General features: G+C 32.5%; 1 protein-coding gene across 1 annotated transcript; it reads right to left on the bottom strand.

The window, feature by feature from the left end:
• Positions 1-572: 572 nt before the first annotated feature.
• On the bottom strand, positions 573-13,564 carry LOC129223226 (ras-related protein Rab-35-like). Its single transcript, XM_054857794.1, has 6 exons — positions 13,434-13,564; positions 13,236-13,286; positions 12,910-13,033; positions 12,242-12,366; positions 9,184-9,308; positions 573-5,096 (listed from the first exon to the last, which is right to left on the bottom strand). The coding sequence occupies exons 1-6, from the start codon at positions 13,483-13,485 to the stop codon at positions 4,971-4,973; spliced, it is 603 nt and encodes a 200-aa protein (XP_054713769.1). The 5' UTR covers positions 13,486-13,564; the 3' UTR covers positions 573-4,970.
• Between the last annotated feature and the right edge of the window lie 807 nt (positions 13,565-14,371).

The following is a 14,371-nucleotide window of genomic DNA, read 5'->3' as shown; positions in this document are numbered from 1 at the left end:
ATTCTCTTACGGCAACCTTTACTTGGCCTAAAACACGGTGCCGCGTTCCACAAAAGTATCGTTAGCGCCAAAATTGGCGAGATAATTATTTTCCCTACAAAACGTGAAAAATCCGGAAGATTTTGCTCATAACCGGAAAAGGACATAAAAATCCGTAAAACTTCCGGGAAATCCGGAAGGGTTGGCAGGTATGCTACATACACACACACAAACTCGCGATTGCGAAAAACAATTTAAATTCAAGATGTCAAAATTCAAATTAATTTTTTTATTTTTAAAGCATGAAGTCTGCTTACGTGAATTTCTAATTTTTTTCTATGAAAGTAGAAGGATCAAACTCTTAAGCGAGTACACTAATATTAAAGTACAAAGCAAACTTTCTCAGTGAATCCCACAAAAAGCTAATTGTTGAAAAATAACATGACTACATTTGAGTTAAAAGCCAATACATTGCCTGTCGTAACTTCCAGAGACAGAATTCGCTGTTTTTTAGGTTTCCACAGTGAGTGGCCACTGTAACGCTGTCCTTCTTTAAACTAATTTTTTGACTGAAAATTTTAGTATCCGCAGAAATGGGTTTTTGAGATATTTGAAGGAACAATTTTTAGATTTTATACTAACAGTTGTAAAATAAAATGTTAGAACTCGACACTTTTTACATGCTTTATTTTCAGCGGAAACCAAATAAACAAGCTAGTACAATAAAGCTAAAGTAAAATCAATAGCAAAAATACAAAGTATGAAATTTGCAGATTTCCCTTTACCTTTCCAGGGCAGTATAATTCTGTATTCAAACGTGTTTATAATGATTATGACACGGATAGTGTGCTGGTACATCCTTATGGTAATTAATTCAGCCCAAGAGGTAAAAAAAGGTTGATTTAATTCATGTGATCTGAAGCTGAAAATAATTCCCTGAATTATTTTTTTAATAGTCAATGCTGAAAACATTTTTGTTTATAAATCAATTTTTGACTGAATTACTGGAACTTCTCAGCTTTCAACTAAGAGGAGATATCCATAATAAATAATTTGCTTTTAACAGTTTTGTCCCTCGTTTTTGAGACGCAAATTTTTGGCGCTTTCAATTAAGGTTTATTTAAACTAGCACTAGTTTCAGTGCATTTAATGCAAGACTACACAATTTTTAAATAACATTTCTAACTTGCAACTTGTTATGCATTTATGTACATTGGTTGAGTGCTTAATTTTTCTGAAAAGGTGCTGATTTTCAAAATAAGAGAATGAACCCTGCCACATAATTTAAAAAATGAAATAATAGATACTAAAAATACAGCTTAGTGCACATTTCAAGTTCAAAATGTTTTCAATTTTATTCAATATTTTTGAAATATATACAAATTATTTTACAGCTGTTTCCTCTTACCAAAGATAAGAAATGAAAATCAAAATAATACTGGACAAAAAAGGAAGAAAATTTATCACAGTTAACTCAGAAAAACAATGCATAAAATATATCAGGACAAATATTTTAAGTAGCTTTTAAAACTAATATTTTATAGAAAATGGGGAGGGGTTGATTATGGCAGTGAAACAGTACCTGTAGTTAAAAATGTAAGAAATACATTAAAAAACTAGAGTATTTTTACCTAGCAGTATTTAAAAATATATAAATAAAAATAAATGCCATGACAGTTTTGTTAGGCTTTAATGGCACTTATGCAAGAATATAGATCTGTCCACTGAAAATGTATCTAGTCAATAACATTAAATAACAAGTGACCAAGATTATGCACAACTATTTAGTCCAAGAGATTAAAAATATTTAAATATTCTAAAGTTCGGTTCTTATTCAGTTATTATAGTTCAGAGTTTGCACTAGGGAAAATTATTTCCCATCTTGACTAAAATTTTGAGCGGGATTTTTTAGAATTAAAAGGATTATTTTCTTTTAATACCCATTTTTCATTTATTTGCTTACTTTTTCCAGTTTAGTTTATTGCTTAAACATTTCATATAAATATTTATTTGAACAAAATACATGCATAATATGAGCACATTTTTTTTTTAAATGAGCAAAATGCTAATTAAACAACAGAAATAAGTTTTACAATAGCAAGTTACCGCCCTGATTAACATTAAACATTCTTTCAACGTTTGTTACATAAGCAGTATTCCTCTTCTAATCAATCATTTACTAAATAGTGTTCTAATGATATACTCTCAATTTCCATCAACATTAGGATAATATCCCAATCTTTCAAAAAAAAAAAAAGCAACTAGCAAAGAGAGAAAGTTCCAAAGGTGTTTAAATGTTCATTAAAGCCAGAGCTGCCAATTGCTAAGAAAAAATCGTAGTTTCTACGAATTACAGCTTTAAACTATGATGGTACAAAAGCATTTTCTGTTTTTTTTTTTTTAAATTTATAATCCCAAGAAAATTAAAAAAAAAATAAATAAATAAAAATAAACTGCATGAAAACTAAACCGGTAAAATCAGAAAATCAAACTTCTACTCGTTGCTGCCGGTTTACATGCACTTTATGGGTTCTTTAGCAAAAAAGCGGAAAAACTGCCAAAAATATGAAGAGTATAAAAGCATTTGGTCATTTATTATTTCATCTTCAAAGACGGGTTATGCAAGATGTACTATTTGCAATAGCGATTTTTCAGTTGAACATGGTGGTCATGATAATTGCTGCAAGCATGTTACTTAAAAAAGACATGCTGACCAGGTGAAAGGTACAGCTAATAATCAAAAATTCATCATCTTGAAATATTTAGTATAAAATCTTTTATTTCGTATTAATATTTTTTGGACCATTTTTGCAATTCATTAAGTATCATTATTTTGTTTTTTATACCGTTGATAATTCATCATTGTTTGATTCTGAAGCAGTGGCCACGTCCCCCTGCAAAATAATGCAACTACGATTTTGGATTTTCAAAAGTTAGCAGCTCTCATTAAAGCAAAAGAATAATGCTTTATGCTTCTCTTTTGTTTATTTCTGACTAAATTTCTCGATTCTTTATTTCACTGTGAGTAATAACATGGCAGTTCAGAATTATCGTCAGCTATTCCTGTTTATTTTTGCTGCATAAAATAAATTTGAAGCATAAAAAATTTGAGATGAGAAATTTCTGAATTTTTTAAACGTATGTCCGCTTATGGTGAACAGTGCACAAAGGTTTTTTTTTGAGCGGGATTTTAAAAAAAGTTAGGGGAATTGTGCAATCCCAGGTCCTAGCGCTTACCCTGTTATAGTTAATTATTGCTAAAGTAAAGGTCAATGCAACTTTGTATTTCAACTTGTGTATTTCTTCCATTCTTTTTTCAATTTTGAAGCAGCACAATTTTTCTTTAAATTTAAAATTTCATTTATATAAAACAAAATCGATTGAAGTCTTTTTAAAAAGTTAATACATTCAACCAAAACTGTTAATGGAAAAAAAATAAGAAAATGATTTTTTTTTTTCAGTCAGCATTTATTGCTTTGGTGGGGTAAATACAGTGAAACCTGTGTAAGTTGACCACCTGTGGTCCACTACTTTAGTGGTCAACTTAAACATGTGGTCAACAGAGGTTGATTTATATGATAAGGGCTAATTCTGTGCAAGAAAAAAGCGGTCAACTTAGACAGGTGGTCAACTTTACAGGTTTTACTGTAATTTGATTTCAAATAAAATAACATAAATAAAATGTCAACCTAGTAATTTGATTAAAATGAAAAAAAAAAGGATCTTTTGCAATTCAAAACAATGAAACTAATCACAACACATCATGTAATATTTACATTACAATTACTTTTACCATTGATTTGTATCACAATCATCTGTCATCTCATTCTATCATGTTCCAAGAATTTTTTTATACATATATTTTATAACTTTCTTATATGTACATCATGCAGAAGAAAATTAAATTCAAACAAAATCATAACAAATCAACTTAATATTTAAAGCATTAAAGTTCCAAAAAAAAAAAAAAAAAAAAAAAAAAACTAAACTTATTTTTAACTTTACTATCTGCACTAAAACAAGCATTAAAAAAAAAAAAAAAATTCTAAATAACACTAAAAATTGGCTAAAAAAGTTACTTTTTTTGTAACTAATTTTGAACAGATCTATATTATAGCAGGTCTCAGATTTCACTTTAAGAAAAATAAATTTATATTTTTATGCAAAAGCTTCATTTTAATAAAATATACACATGTAATATGATACAACAAAGTCAAGTATGAGAGTATAAAAATATACCATTTGATATTTATCACAAACCAAACTACTCAAATCTTAGAAATACAAGTTTCTAGATTGGTGGAAAATATTTTTCTCTTGACAATATATACATCAGAATCAGGTCAATTATTAAAACAACATTTAAACTGGTAATTAATAAAGTACCTTATACATATGACTCTTTTCCACAAAGTTTTATACTGAAATTGGGATTTAAAGGCAAAAGGCAATAGTATTCTTTATCGAGCAATTCACTTAGTATATGTGATGTTCTTCCACCTCCTTTTTTAAAAAAAAATGTTATATTGTAAAAGAAGCAACTTGAGGGGCTTATAAAATTAACATTTCAAAACATATTAAAAACCTTTGCATTGACATTTTATACTAAAAATACAATGCAAGCTCTTTTAAATATTTCAAACTTCACTTCAGGGTATTTACACATATACTACACAAAAACTTCAACTTTGTTTTATGGATAAATATAAGATATTATTAACATATATATAAATACATGTTAAGTATTTATATATACGTTACGAAAACATGTATGAAAACTAAAATAATGTATCTTAAAATGTTTTGCTGAAAAGGTAAGAGGTTATAAAATTTTTTGATTGACATGAGTTTATATAATAAACTACAAAAAATAGTACTAACTATTTAATAAAAAAACTTTCAAAGTGTTGCAACAATGCATGTGATTTTCAAAATTTAGATATTTTAAACATTAAGTAAATAAATCAAGAACCAGAATTATTTTAAACATATTAACAACATCTTCGTTTCTTTTTGCCAGGAACCTTTCCTAATTTTATTGTGCTCTCTCCTCCCTGTTGTTTTTCTTTGTGTTCTTTCTTACTTTGTAGTACCATTTTTGTTATTTCATTAAACATCTGTAAGAAAGAGAAGAAACAAATTGCTACCTCTAAAAAAAAACTAAAAGATTGATTTTTAGAAGGTTAGGGAAAAAGAAATACAAGGGTGAGAACAAATAATAGCAGTATAAAAAAGAAAGATAATTATTGATAGCTAATTTTTACTTTCTTCTATATCTTATATATAGAAGAAAGTATTGGATTCGTGCAAATTTTCGAATTTCGACGGATTCGAACGTTTTGAGGTGTGCTGAGTCCATTTCGACTATTTTTGGAAAATGTCTGTCTGCCTGTCTGTGTGTGTGTGTGTCACGTCTGTGTGTGACCAGTTTTTTGTGGCCGCTCTACAGCAAAAACTACCGCATGAAATTGGATACACAAATGTGCCCCTATGTGAACTTGTGCCCATTGGTTTTTGGCGCGAATTCCTCCAAGGGGGGTGGAGCAATGGGACGTTTTTTGAGTTACGGGTGCTTGCTATTCCTCAGGAAGTAACTGGCGGAATCAAACAAAATTTGGTCCATATGTTGCCCCTAACAGGAGCAGGTGCTGATTCAATTTTTGAGTCAATGGTTAAAACGGGGGTTGAGTTATAGAACGTTTTTTGTCGTCAATTGTGACTGTTGTATCTCAAGAAATAACGAACGGAATCAAACAAAAAATTTTTGACAAGTAGCCCTTAGTGGGTATAAGAGCTGATTTTATTTTGGTGTCAACAGCTAAAAAGGGGGTAGCGCAATCGCCCGTTCTTTTTTTCCCATTGTGAGTGCCCTATCTCAAGAAGTAATGCTACGTTCTGGTTGAAATTTGGAATATATGTGAATCCATACGTAAACAGGCTTTGGTTCAATTTTGACTCCAATCGCTCCAAGAGGTGTTGATTTTTTTTTTTTTTTTTTTTTTGCGAATAAAGATAGTTTTATTAATGCAACAATAAGAAAGCTAAATCGTAATAGATTGTCGTCTGCGTATTTCTCGTGATTTTAATTGTATGGAAATGATCAGAAATATTATCTCAATGATTTAAAATTTTTAACTGTTGCCATCTTATGTTTGTTAATAAATAAAATATTTGTAATTAATTCAAGTAAGGCTTTTAAAGTAACTTTCAATTTTTGCTCTCTGTTTTGTTTTTACAATAATTCAGACATTGGGATGGTCGTCAAGTTTTTGCATGTGTAATTTTGTTTTTGTTAGGAATATTGCTTCCTCGTCAAACATGGGGAGGGATCAGAAAAAGGAAAAATATAGAAGAAAGTTTCGTGATGGCCACAATATACTAGTTTTTTCTAATATGGGGGCACTTTGCCATATGGGCATTCGCCCTTTCAATGTCACAATATTGATGGTCTTTTGTAAAGGGGCACCTAGTAGTTGTGTACTACCTAGTAGTTGTACCAATGTTGTTTCTAACACACCTCGATAACACTTGCTCAGTGATTGCAAAATTAAATACTGCCACCAGTCATCTTCACTTCCACATGAGACTAAAGAGGAAGGAGATTTTCCCTTTTCCTATGCCCATGGTAACTTGACCACAGGACTTTCGGGACCATGGATTTAATTAACTCATGGTATTCAGTAGGCCTTTAAGGTCACGAGGCATCAAACCCAAGGTCCTCCGATTCAGGTTCTGATGACTTAATACCTTGACTACCCGCCCCAGCTGAAACAAACTACCATCCATTATTTGATAAGATAATTTGCTCCTAAGTTTTAGAATTTAATGCAAATGAAATAAAATCAGCTGAAATGTTTGTCATCTCCCGAAAAAAGCTCCACCAGCCAGGGTAAACAATATGGGGGAGGGCGTAAGAGTCATTTTTAATGGGCCTCAAAATTCCTGTGCACGCTCCCGCTTGCCTTAGGTTACCTTAATGAGCCAAGCAAGCACCAAACATTTTTGTGTATATTAACTATACTGATCTAAATGTGTAGCTATAATTTCAGTTCTTTCATTAGTTGTTCCATGATGTGTGTCATCATCCCTCAATGTAGTTAAATAATTTGGTAAGCTTTTCCTTCGTGTTTACTTTCTTCACATAATTGTTTTAGTTTGTGTAGGAAATACCGGATGTTTACACCCTTCCCATTGGTGTAAAATTAGCTATATTGATGTAGGTGGGGCTATTGAAAACTGAAATGGGCTTCAATGACAAAAAAAAAAAGCTCAATGCATTCTTTTAATTGTAGAATTTTGTCAATGACAAAGAGTTACCACACTGGTCCTCAATGTTGACATGTTAAAGAAAATCATAATGAATGCATTATCATGGGGTACAAAAGGTATGTTAGATTATAATTAATGTAAAAGGCACAGCAAGAGATGCCAGCCCTTTCAGAATTATTAGCTTTAACACATAACATAATTGTAATCCTAATAGGAATTTATACTTGTGTGATAATGCATATCACATTTTTTGCTAACGGTCTTGTTTCCCATTTTTTTCTGTCATTTTAATTGTTTTCTCCCCACTTCGTTTTTTTTTTTGTTTGTTTGTTTTTGGGCGCATTCTCTTTTTCCCTCCAAGTTCTCATTTAAATTCCACGCATTTTAACGTGTCAATTATTGTTTTAGTATTTTTTTCCCAATTCTAGCTTTGCATTCATTTTTTCCCGTTTATATCAAAAATCCGTTTTTTTTTCATCTTCTTGCATGGCCATTGAAATTTCGGTAGCGTCTTTTCCTTTGTTGTTTAGGCACCAAACGTACTGATTGGTTCTCGCACATTGCGGCGCCCCCTGATCTCATCCCTCATTCGCCGATTCACTTTTCCACTCCACTCGGCCTGTTGATCTCCTACGAGGAGAGGATGCACATCCGTGGCGTGCGAAGTTTAACGGGACGGCGGCAAAAAAACGGCGATCCAAAATGGCAATCAGTGAAGCTGAGGGCTTAGTGCCCAATCTGACATAATTGTAAAGCGGCTATGTAATTCTACCTTATTTAGTATTTTGTCATATCAATCAAGAAGATATGAAGTTTTAAACGTTTCAACATAGATCTAACTTAATACCGTCCAATGATGACCTCCCAGTCGTTCATCTTCAATGTGCCCTGTCTGATTGTATAAGCTAATTATTGCCCGATTCCTCAAAAAAACGAAACGCTCGCCATGCAGCGGCGAGTTTGTGTGATGTCAGATAACTGCAAGCCTTCTAAAGCAAAGCTACCTGAGTACTCGTAGCAAAGCAACACCCCAACCATGAAGAACCATTTTCATAAAATTGTCACCTACGCTAGTGCATTACAATGCCCCTGCCAGGATCCTTTTTTTATTTTCTCGCTTCTGAACAGTTCATTGCGCATTTGTCGCCAAATTGCACCCTGATCTAATTTTGAGTTCCTGCTCCAATTTTAATACGTTCAAGAACTTTTCAACTTTCGCAATATCATTTTCTCTAATGTAAATCTTTTTTTTTTCGTTCCCAGGGTGACCAGTTTGCAAAGCGATATTGTCATTTTGAAACGTAGCGACCTTCTTCAATAAATGTTGTATGATAATAAAATGGTTTCGTTACTAGTGTCTACACACACTCATCATGGGTAAGTGTCTTTAGATTTTTAATGTTTGTTGGGCATTCAAGGCAGTCGTTGGCCTCAAGATTTTGCGGCGGCAATGCTTCTACTTCTACAGCCTAGAAAGTTAATTCTTTATCTTTTGATGAATTATGTATAAATCTTCTAAAATTAACGCGACACACCATGACAACCTGTATAAAAATCGCTATGATCCCCCCCCCCCCCACGGCGAAGGTAAATTTTGGATAACCCATTCGTCTGATGCCAAGTTGAAAATTCTCTGAACTATGAAATTTACACACATAGAAGTGTAATACTGTGGAAATAACTTTCTGAGATAAAGATCAAATTAAAAACAAATATGTTTAAATTTAAAATAAATATTTTTTAAAGGAATTCTCTTCATCACTGCAAGACTTACTTTGTGAACAACTTGTATAATATTTATTAAATTGTTCATGCTGTTTATTCTATTTATGCAAAACTGAAATGTTGAAGTCAATTATTTTAACAGAAACAAAACTAATACTAGTTAGAACTAAAAATAAAAATTATTAAACAGGTATTACTATAATTGCTTACTTCTTCTACATTTATATTTTCTTTAGCACTAGTTTCAAATAGCTTAATATTCATTTGATCAGCAAATCTTTGAGCATCCTCCGTCAATACAACTTTACGATCAGGATCATCATTTTTATTACCAACTGCAAATAAGCAAAAGAATACAAGTAAAATACAAGTTTCATAGATTCATAAAATAGTAATAATATTGGAAAAAAAATTTATGTTTTATTTCAGCATGGTGATAAAAAACGAATTTCTATGAAGATATGCCACTTCAAACCACTTAAAGAAGATAACATTTCAAAGAAAAAATGAATTTATATAAAATACACACAAAAGTAAAATTTACATCAAACTTTAATCTTCCAAAAAAAAAAAAAAAAGGGAGAATGATAAGCTTAATTGTTTCCATTTATCCCAGAGACAATATTAATGGTAAAAATGTAACATCCAAATCACAGAGCATGACCAAATTACAGACATATTGGGGCCACGGAGGCCGAGTGGTATCGCTCAGCAACTGCTTGCAAGCAGAGAGGAGCAAGTTTGATTCCCGCCTACTGCCCCTGGGTGTTCTTCCGACTTTTTGTAATAAATCTGAATTTTGCTATCTGTCTTATGTGTCCGAGCAAAAGTCAAACTTCCACCTAAATGGGGCTCAGTTAAACGGAAGCCACTCAGGGCCAGATTTAGGGGAGGGCAGGCCGGGCAACTGCCCCGGGGCCTACACAACAAAGGGGCCTCCACAGTAAAATTTATTCAAAATATCCTAACTTTCACAGGTCCAAAATATTGGATATATACATATATCAAAATATTCGGATATATATCAATGTATCGGATATTTTCGAAAATATGATGATTTTTTCAAACCCTGATTAGGGGCCTCCACACTTTCAAATATGGCCCTGAAGCCTCTTATACCTAAAAAAAAGATTAATGCCTGCATTATCCAAAACCTTGGGTGCTCCAAGGGGCAACAGAAAAAAAACATAAATGATTATTTTCAGTAACCTTACACTTGACGAGTAAAATTAGTTGAAACTAGTGACTTTGCATTTGTAGACTTGCTGGAAAGGAATAATCCGGAACAAATCTGATATACCCCCCTCTTGGCGACTTTTTCCTGTTGGCGCCAAAAAAGCGTCGCCAAGAAAACTATGTATGACGTCATATGTCATACATCGTTCTTAGCGATGCTTTTTTAGCGCCAACAGGAAAAATTCAAATTATGTCATTAATTATTTAATGAAATTAATGCATTAATTTTTTTCCGTTGTTTCTCCGGGATACGAGCCCGAGGTCTCATAGTACTTTCGTAATGAGACCTCGGCTCGCCGGCCCTGCCTCGGTCTCATTACGAAAGTACTATGAGACCTCGGGCTCGCCAGGACCTCGCTGCCGCTCGGTCCGTTATCCCTCCGACTTTTAATATACATCACAGTCGGATATAAGTCACAGATCTCCTCCGTTCAGTATACAATAAAGTCACAGATTTTATGTGAAATTAACACCATTTTTGTGCTACAAAAATGCCAACCAGACCAAAATACAAACTACCAGAAACACACTAAAAACACAATAATTCAAAATATGTTCACTTACCTTTTTTACTTTTCTTTTACTTCCTCACGTGAGGCAGTGCACATATGTTCCGCTCTTAGGGAAATTATCCCATTTTTTATTATCATTACTTTACAAAAATATTTAAATATAATATATATATATATATAAAATCTATTTAGGACTCCGGTACGTCCAAACGTTGGACGACCTGACGAAAAAGAAAAAGAAGATTCATTCAAAAATTTCAATTGATACATTTGGACAACATCACAAACCGAACTCATAATTAAAATAGAAAATTCAACTAAATTAACATTAAAAAACAACAAGAAAAAGAATACTCTAAAATAAAGTTTGAATTGAAACTTTATTTTAGAGTATTCAACTTAAAATCTCCCTAAGAGCGGAACATATGAGCACCTACCTCCTACCACAAACACACGTGCAAAAAGACAGACTTCGAGAAACTACTTTCCAGCGTTCAAGTTGCAAAACCAGGGTTGCCAAGTTATCGCCTTATTGGCGATTTTCGTATCGAGCGAAAAATTAAAATCTCGCCAAGAGGGGGGCATATCAGAGGAGAGCCGAATAATCTTCACTCACCAACAGTTTAGTTTCAAAAATGTTCATTAGTGAGGTAATCAAGTTTCCCCCCCCCCCTGTACCCTGTGTGTCCTTTCATCCCAATTGACTCTGCATATTCTGGCGAAGTAGTATTCAGTTGCTAAAATTGATATGAAGAGGAATATAATTTTTTATCTCTGTCCAAACTTTAAAATTGTTGACAGGGATGTTTTAGATAGGGAGAGATAAAACAGGGTATGAAAAGTTCAGTTAGTAATTGATTCTATCAAAGAGTGTTTAAATATCCTAAAGTCTGCTCTATCACTACAATAAGTGAAAAATAAATGGGTGGGAAGGATCACCTCCCAATAAAATAAAAATACGTTAATGCCATATTGCAAGCATATTTAATGTCATTTTTAATCATTTTTGTCTGAATGCAGCTTGAATAAATATGAACATGAGAAGGTTCTTGACTGAAGATCAGTTGTGTGACTTGTATACAACATTCAGTTTTTTCAAAGACTTTTTTAAGACAATTTTGAACATTAAGCTCATAGGAGTGACGTTGATCCTCTGGTTCCCCCCCCCCCCCAAAAAAAAAAAATCAGTGAAAAAATTGCAAAACAAATGTACACAGAAAAAAATATTGTTTTTGATTAATGCTGCATTATAAACATCCTTAATTTCATTTTTAATTTTAATTATATCTGTGAACTCAACTTGAACAAATGTAAATATTGGAATTTTTTTACTGAAGGTCTGGATGAGGACGCATATCCAGTGTGTGATGTGTCTAAGAATTTTTTTTCCACAATGTGAAATTTTTTTTCAGACATGAGGCTCCTAGGAATGAGTTTGATACTCTGGTTTTACACCAAAAAATAAATGAAAAAATAGATCTTAGATGGCATTAATTGAAGCAAATATTCAAAGACTGTACCTAATATTCTCCGAACCATATCACAGTTCTGTTCTATCTCATGAAGCCACCTTTTTACATTAGCAAAAGATTCTCCATTAGTTACATCATACACTACTATAACGCCATGAGTTCCTCTGTAATATCTGGAAGAGGAATCATTCATAAGTCAGTCTGAGGCAGAGTAAAATTACAACAATCAAGAAATTAAAAAGAAAGATACCACATTACTTCAACCACACAAAATGTAAAACAAGGTGCATTTTAAGAGCATTGCCAGTACCAGTGTCACACAATATGGTAAGTTGTGCTATAATGCATCTAAAATATATGCATAGCCAGTGCCAAATTTAGGTCTATACTGACCCTAGGCAGACTTGAAAATCTGCTTGAATTTATATTTTGACGAGTTTCAAAACTATTTACCACTAGAAGTTGCAGTTTTGGTGAGTAAATTTTGTGCAATTTTTACATCGTCAAACACCCTGGAATTTAACAAATTGTGCCAGGAAAAAGAAACTAGTCACCATTATGAATCAGTTTTGAGTTAAAATAAGGTAATTTTGGACCAGATTAATACAACAGCAAATGTTCCACAAACATAATTTTTTGATGAATAACTTGGTTTACATGAAATAACTTTCATTAATATCTATCATAATAACAAAATTCAAAAGAAAATTTCTCACGTTGATGTGATAGTTCTAAATCTTTCTTGTCCAGCAGTGTCCCAAATTTGCAACTTCACTTTTTCGCCATCTATTTCTAAAGTACGAATTTTAAAATCCACACCAATTGTTGTTATGTAGTTACCTAAAAAATTTGGAATAAAATTATTAATGATATTTAAAGCAACAATTATTATTTGCTGCTTTAATTAAAACCAAATTTAATTGCATGGGATATTTTTTGACAGGGCTGCAAGAATATCAATTGAAAACTAAATTGATTGACTTTGATTAGACAACAGGAATCCAGTTATAATGAAGTTTATTGCTTAAAAAGCAACTATTACCTGAAAATGTGTTGTCTGCAAAACGTAGCAACAGACTACTTTTTCCAACACCTATAAATAAATAAAATACATAACATTTCAGATTGATGATGAACAGCGAGAATAAATATCGTTATTTTAATACCTTAAAAACTGAGAATGAGTACTGTTTACAGTACGGAAACATGTTGTCTTATGAAGCAAAAACTGAATACTAACCGCTGTCGCCAATAATGAGAAGTTTGAATAAATGATCATATTCTCTAGCCATAATAAAATTTGATGACACCTTTATAACAAAAACTACAACAGGTGACAGCGGAAACAGGGGGGGCGTGTATGATTCATACTTCGCTCGAGATGGAAGTTGAGGTTAATGATTACGAAACAATTTCACTCTTTTTATACTATAGTGCCTAGAAAGAGTAGTGTGCCGATCGGCGGGGAAAAAGTGAGGTCAGATCTGAGGAAAATCCAGGTGGCGCTACACTCGAGTAGTACGTTATGCTCCTCAATCAGACTCGTTTTAAATCGGCGATTGCATGCTGATTTCGCAGTTTAAAAGCCCCGTTTTTCGGATTAAATTTATTTTTGCGCAAAAGACAAATTCTGTAATAAGTGCTAATTGTTACATGGGTGTTCGTTTATTTTTTGAAGCATATAAAATTACCTTATTACCTTATTATAAAACTACCTTACTTCAATGAAAATAGTAGACTATAAGGGTCCATTCATTAAATACGTAAGGGTCCCGAGGGGGAGGGGGTTGGAAAAGCCTCTACGTACCCTTACTTGGGGGGAGGGTCAAACTCATTCTTACATAATATTCAAGTCGATATTTCACATTAGAAATTGCGCGGTCAAGTGATTTGGCAGAGATTATGTTCCATTTGCGTCTGGAAGGTAAGAAACGTGTTAGAATAAGATGTTTTTTTATTTGTTTTACAAAGAATTTATAGTGTAAAATATAATAAAGGAGTCGCATTGCGTACGGCATGTTTTATTTCTAATTAATTTTACATAAAAAAAAAGTCGAAAAAACATTCAGTTTAGATTCTTTTTAGTAACTATTTCTTTACGCAAAAGGTTTAATTTAATAATGTGAATTTAATAACGATTCCAGTGATGTAACGATTCAAGATTTGTTATTTTATCAT

This window comes from Uloborus diversus, chromosome 1 (genome assembly GCF_026930045.1).
Source record: "Uloborus diversus isolate 005 chromosome 1, Udiv.v.3.1, whole genome shotgun sequence".
NCBI lineage: Eukaryota > Metazoa > Arthropoda > Arachnida > Araneae > Uloboridae > Uloborus > Uloborus diversus.
This window is presented reverse-complemented; position numbering and strand designations above follow the sequence as displayed.